Here is a 6,000-nt window from a genome sequence, read left to right on the forward strand (position 1 = left end):
GGGAGCACAGAGGCAGAGCTGTGCTCCCTGCCCAGGGCATGGGCGTCCTTGCCGACGGGGAGTGCCCAGGGGTGGAATTGCTTATGTAGATGCCATCTTCCAGTCTCTCTTTTCCTCTGGTGCTCGTCTTGCTTCATTTCCCACCCTGACCTGAACCAGGGCCCTCCTGATATGCTCGCGCATCCTTTAGCCGAGGTGGAGTCCAGTGCGGGGTCTCGAAAGTGGACAGCACTTATTATAGGATCGCACCCCACCACCCCTCACCCCCGCCCTCCACTTCCAAATCCCGAGAAGTGTCTGCACATGTGCAGGGGAGGGGTGTCACCTCACCTGGAGAATAGCAGGCGTGTCACCTTGTCCTTCAGTCCAGCAGAGCTTCATTTCCCTCTGCTCCTGCTGTTAACTCTTTGCTTGAAATGTCGGGGTAGACGGCCTCCAGTTGGCTCATCCAGGTCCCCCTCTGCCTCCTGCCTAAGTTCCCCAGGGCTGTGTCTGGTCCCTGTCTTGGTTGAGCCAATGTGGAGTGGACGCTTATGTGGCATGGTCTCTCCCCAGGCTGTGCTCTGTGCAGTCGGAGAACTCCGCCTTGAAGGCTGAGCACACACAGACTGTCGATCAGCTCACGGCCCAGCACGAGGCTCTACGCGGCGGCTTCCGGGAGCAAGTGCGGCAGCTGCAAGAGGAGCACCGGAGGACGGTGGAGACGCTGCAGCAGCAGCTGTGCCGGCTAGAGGCCCAGCTTCTCGAGCCCCGCAGCGAGCCAGCCACGCGGAGTACGTATCTGCGATGGGACACATGCACAGAGTGCATACGTGCAGTGGGAATGCACGTGTGGAGTGTGTACGTGCGATGGGGACACACATGGAGTGCGTATGTGTGATGGGGGCGTGATGTCTAGCCACCTCCCCTCACACACACACGGTGACAAGACAGTGGCTGTTGTGGTCGGCGACATGGTGTCTGCTTGCTGAGTGGAGCCTTGGACGCTGAACCCCCTGCTGCTCTTGCAGCAGCCCATGACCCCCCCACAGGGTACCAACTTCACACGGTTGGGTTTTCCTCTTTGACTCAAACACGTGGTCTTAAGCCCCCGTGTACAAATACAGCGTCCACTGCATCCATTTAGTGTTCTTTAACGGTTTTTCATTGGAGAAGGCAATGGCACCCCACTCCAGTACTCTTGCCTGGAAAATCCCATGGAAGGTGGAGCCTGGTAGGCTGCAGTCCATGGGGTCGCTAAGACTCGGATGACTGAGTGACTTCACTTTCACTTTTCACTTTCATGCATTGGAGAAAGAAATGGCAACCCGCTTTAGTGTTCTTGCCTGGAGAATCCCAGGGACAGGGGAGCCTGTGGGCTGCCGTCTCTGGGGTCGCACAGAGTCGGACACAACTGAAGCGACTTAGCAGCAGCAGCGTTGTTTCAAACACATTTTTTTTTACTCAGACATTCTAGAGAATGCTGAAATTGTAGGATTGTTTGGTCAAACACAGCATTTTCCCTTCCAACTTTCTAATTAGTGGAGCTTTTGTTTAGCCACACACACGACTTCATTCTGCTTCCTGGAAGCGATGAGAACCCATCAGCCGGAACGAGGCCACATCTCAGTGCAGAGTATCAGCTTCATATTGAGTACTGATCCCTCATCACCAGGGTGTTGGCAGCGACGGGTCACTCCTCAGGACCAAGCCAGCTTCCAGACAATGTAATGTAAACTGAGAACTATCAGAAGTGACTAACCAGGAAACACTGGAGTCAGGAGTCAGCAGTGGAACAAGCAGTGAGCAAACGGTCAGAGACCTGGGCAGGCGCTTCCACAGAGGGAACTGAAGCGGCCTAAGCGAGAGGTGAGGTTGACAGGCCTGGCCGGAACAGGCTCTGACTCCTTGGACCAGGCCGTGTAATTGCTCCAATCTTGAGCTTTCTTGGGGTTCATAAAGGAACTCCTTTGAAGCATTTTATGACTCTCCTGGTTGTACGCTGGGCTGGTGGCCAGCGAGCGCAGCGCCCAGCCCAGGCAGTGGGATGGGTCAACCCACCCTGGATTCAGGACTCTTCTTGCCTGCACGCTGATGATGGAGTGGGTGATGGCCAGAACCCTCAGGGTGGGGTATGAGGCCCATGGTCAGTGAGCTCAGAGCTGCCCTCAGCAAGGGTATGGTGTTCCAGGGTTTGCAGTGCTGGAAACACCCATCCCCTGACAGGCAGAGTCTGTTGGAGGGTTTCTAGAGCAGCCAGGCCTCTACGTTTTACTGTCCAATAGTTTACCCTAACTCAGGGAGCAAGTGCTGCCTCTGGTGGTGAGTGGACTTCATGGTTAGAGTTCAGTAACTGGCTGGTTAGGGTGGTCTTAAAGTTGCCTCTTTCTGCATCTTTCCTTGTCTTTCAGTTATTCAGGTTCCCTGCCATGCCACTGGTCATCCTGAGTCATGTTATCTTGGCTTGAGTGTCTCTGCTGGTGCCGAGTCCATGAGTCTGAGCATGTCCCACTTACTGTTTAAAAATCTTGTAACAGGCCCAGCTTCTTCCCAGCAACCTTTGAGGAGCCTTCGAGAGAGGAGAAGTGCAGACCTCTCGTTCCTGGATGTGCAGGTCACGGCCCGGGAGGAGGGGGAGGGGATGGAGACCACGGACCTGGAACGTGGCTCTCCCACCAGCACCCCTGCACAGTCGCTGGAGCAGCTGCTCAGTTCTCCTGAAGCCAGGCTCGGTGCGCTCCTCTGTCTGATTCTGTTATCCTGTCTAATTAACGTCACTCTGATTTATACGTGCTCTTTTGAGCTACTCGGAAAAAAAATTTTCAGTATTCTCCTATGTTACAAATGGAAATTTTGGCTATGGTCAGATTTGGCTTTCTGTTTTTGGCTTGTTGACTTTGAGCCTGTTCCTTCATGTATTATTTAAGTAATAATGCCCCCCTCACCTTGTATGAAATCCTCATGGAAGACCACTGAAATTACTGTCTCCCAGTAACTGCTGGTATTTCCTCCCTTATGAGCAAAGTGACACCAGCTCCCAGGACGTGAACAGATGCAGGAGGGTGAGCTGGTGCTGACCTGGTGGCCTCACAGCTTCCAGGCTAGCAGCCTGCTCCACAGCAGTCTGTTTTCCTTTGTCACATGCAGCCTTGTAACTAGGGCATGGGGGTGGACCTGCAGAGCCAAGTGGCCATTCTAGGGTGTTTTCTTGCTTATCTGTTAAAATTTTCACTCGTGACCCCTCATTTTGGGAATTAACGTTGGACGATTACTTGCAGAGCCACCTGCATGGCACAATGAATTCACCAAAGAAGAGTTGGTTCAGAAGCTCAATTCCACCACCAAGAGTGCCGACCACTTAAACGGCCTGCTTCGGGAAACGGAAGCCACCAACGCCATCCTTATGGAGCAGATAAAGGTGGGGGACACTGCCTCCAGGAAGCCCTCCGCACTAGCTTGTGCGTCTTCACCGCACCTTTGTTGTCATTTTTAAGGGCGTTTCGGGGGAAAAGAAGGAGACACAGCGTTCATCTTTCATGTTAACCCCTTTCGCCTCGCTTCTCTGACACCAGCTTCTGAAGAGTGAAGTCAGGCGGCTGGAGCGGAACCAGGAGCGGGAGAAGTCGGCAGCCAACCTGGAGTACCTGAAGAACGTGCTGCTGCAGTTCATCCTGCTGAAGCCGGGCAGTGAGCGGGCGCGGCTGTTGCCTGTGGTGGACACCATGCTGCAGCTCAGCCCTGAGGAGAAGACCCGGCTGGCAGCCGCCGCCCAAGGTGGGCAGGGCACCAGACAGGGTTGTGCTGTGGACCAGTATGTCCTGTGCTTGGTAGGAAACGCTGGCTCTGCTTCCTGGGGACGGCACCGTGTGTGCGTCCCTTCCACGTAGAAGGGAGCGTGCAGTGTCCAGTGTGATCTCCAGTTCCTTGAAACTGGACTTGTGACCCTAGTTTGGGTTCTCCCCGTGAATTTGGTTTCCTTCTGTGCCGTGCTGTGTGTCATGTGTCAGATGTCCTCGCTCTGACCCTCAGAGAGGAGGACAGTGGGCACTGTAGGCCTAAGGACAGGCAGGTGTGCAGCGTAGAGAGTAACCTTCTGTTTCGCCCCACAGGTGAGGAGGAGAGCGGGTCCCGCTCCTCGGGCTGGGCATCCTACCTGCACAGCTGGTCTGGACTCCGGTAGACTGACGGGAGAGCGCTGTTTATGAACCAAATAGTCTGGCAAAAAAAGGCTCATGTATGTCACTGTCATTGTGGTCTAAAACCATGTGTATGTAATTCACATCTCTGTGCGTGTATCCACGCATGTGTCAGGTGAATTGAAGAGGGGCTCAGCCCATGGTGAATGCCCAGCAGCTGGAGTGTGGACTCGGCCATGGCCCTGAGACTCTGTCTCTCTCCATTGCCTCCATACCCAGGAGCAACGCCCTGCCCTCCTCTGGACTCTCAGGCTGCCTGGGTCAGGGCTGTCCTGTGAATTCTGAAGTTAAACAAATTTTGGTACCATACCAGCTAGAATTTAGACTTTTAAAAGAATGTTGTAAGACCATTTATCACAAGATCAGACTGGCAGGGTGATTGTTATCCTGGACAAATTGTTACAGAAAACTTGTGAGTTAGAGTGTGAAGGAAGACGCTTTCCGGGTAAAGCGGACGTGTTCATGAAGGAACATCAAGTAAATGTGCTGCAGTCCACCCCCAAGTCTAAGTTAACATGTGACTGTGTCCTTATTTCCTTTAAAACTCCTGGGGCTGGGGGCGACGGAGAGGGCCCCACTCCACTGCTGGACGCTCACCGTGGACTGAGCCTCTTACAGTTCATCTGACACATGCAGCGTGTGGACACACACAGTTTCGGACCAAACGATGAGCTGTTCTATTTTCTCCAAAGTACGTTATCTCAGACTGGTTCTGTGGTCGCAAGCCCTGGTCACCATGCTCCCTGATGGGGCGCTCCTGGGGGGTCTGCTCATATTCCTTTCGAGCTTCGGCAGCCTCTACACCGGAGTCTGTCTGGGGAATTTGCTCAGTTTGTCCAGAGAAACTTTCCAGTGCCCTGGCTGTGTCACTTGGCTTCCTGTCCAGAGGCAAGCTGGTGCTCACAAGTCCTGGCGCACCAGTCACTCATGTGCTGCGGGGGGCCCCGGGGTATAGCTCCTGGTGGTGGTGGTGGTACTTGACTTGATGCCTCTGAATATTCTGTGGACTGCGTCAAAAACGTGTTCTTAAATCATCAATGTGAAAACTCTATTTTTAATGTCTATTTGTTAAAAATCACCTCAATACGCTTGCTCTATGAAATTGTTTCGGCTTCTAGTCCACCCTGTGATCTTCGGTCTCAGCTGGTGAACTGACTTTGTATTACGGTTATGGGAACATTGGTTTCCAGTTTACTTTAACTGAAATTTGCTGCTGACATGTTGAGTTTGTTCTTTAACAAATAATCTCAATATCTGACTTTCCTCTTGTTTCAGAAGAACAGACCTAACTAGTGAATGTATTAATGAAAATGCTTCTATTTCAGAGCTGACTTCTAAGAATTTAGTTTTTTTACTTGATAAACTGTGAATATGAGTATGCTAGAAGCATACAAGGTAACTGTTATAATATTTAAATAAATCTCACTTTCTCTCTAAGTCCAGGCTATCAACCTGTTTTGAAATAGGGGCTCTACCTATGGACATAATAACAAAAATGCCTTGTATGATCAGAAATTATTACTTCAATTACAGAAGGGATCCCCCTCCCTGGTTTCCACAACGAGAGGAAGTGTAATGATTATTTTAATATTTCTATTAAATGTGTTGGACTGTATATCATATTGTTAACACCTACTCTTCTGTTACGTTAGTCTCGGCTTCCTAAGGGTCTTGAGTTGGTTTATGAAATGGATTTTGGGTTCCTTCTCTGCCGTCTTGACCAGTTAGGACCTTGGACCCCGCCCCTACCCCGGTGCTCAGCTCAGGGGGCCTCAGGTTGCCTCAGGGTCCTGCGCATCTGTGCGTCCGACGCCCACCTTCTGGC

At 52.0% G+C, this 6,000-nt stretch overlaps 1 protein-coding gene across 1 annotated transcript in view; it reads left to right on the forward strand.

The window, feature by feature from the left end:
• Nucleotides 1-5,727, forward strand: part of GCC2 (GRIP and coiled-coil domain containing 2) — a 28,005-nt gene extending 22,278 nt beyond the window's left edge. Inside the window, exons 15-19 of the mRNA XM_068964038.1 lie at nucleotides 556-773; nucleotides 2,517-2,711; nucleotides 3,258-3,397; nucleotides 3,552-3,753; nucleotides 4,089-5,727. Of these exons, the coding sequence (XP_068820139.1) occupies nucleotides 556-773; nucleotides 2,517-2,711; nucleotides 3,258-3,397; nucleotides 3,552-3,753; nucleotides 4,089-4,159 (826 nt within the window). The 3' untranslated portion in view covers nucleotides 4,160-5,727. The remainder of the gene's footprint in view (nucleotides 1-555; nucleotides 774-2,516; nucleotides 2,712-3,257; nucleotides 3,398-3,551; nucleotides 3,754-4,088) is intronic.
• The last annotated feature ends 273 nt before the right edge of the window (nucleotides 5,728-6,000 follow it).

The sequence above is a fragment of the Capricornis sumatraensis genome, chromosome 1, assembly GCF_032405125.1.
Source record: "Capricornis sumatraensis isolate serow.1 chromosome 1, serow.2, whole genome shotgun sequence".
Lineage (NCBI taxonomy): Eukaryota > Metazoa > Chordata > Mammalia > Artiodactyla > Bovidae > Capricornis > Capricornis sumatraensis.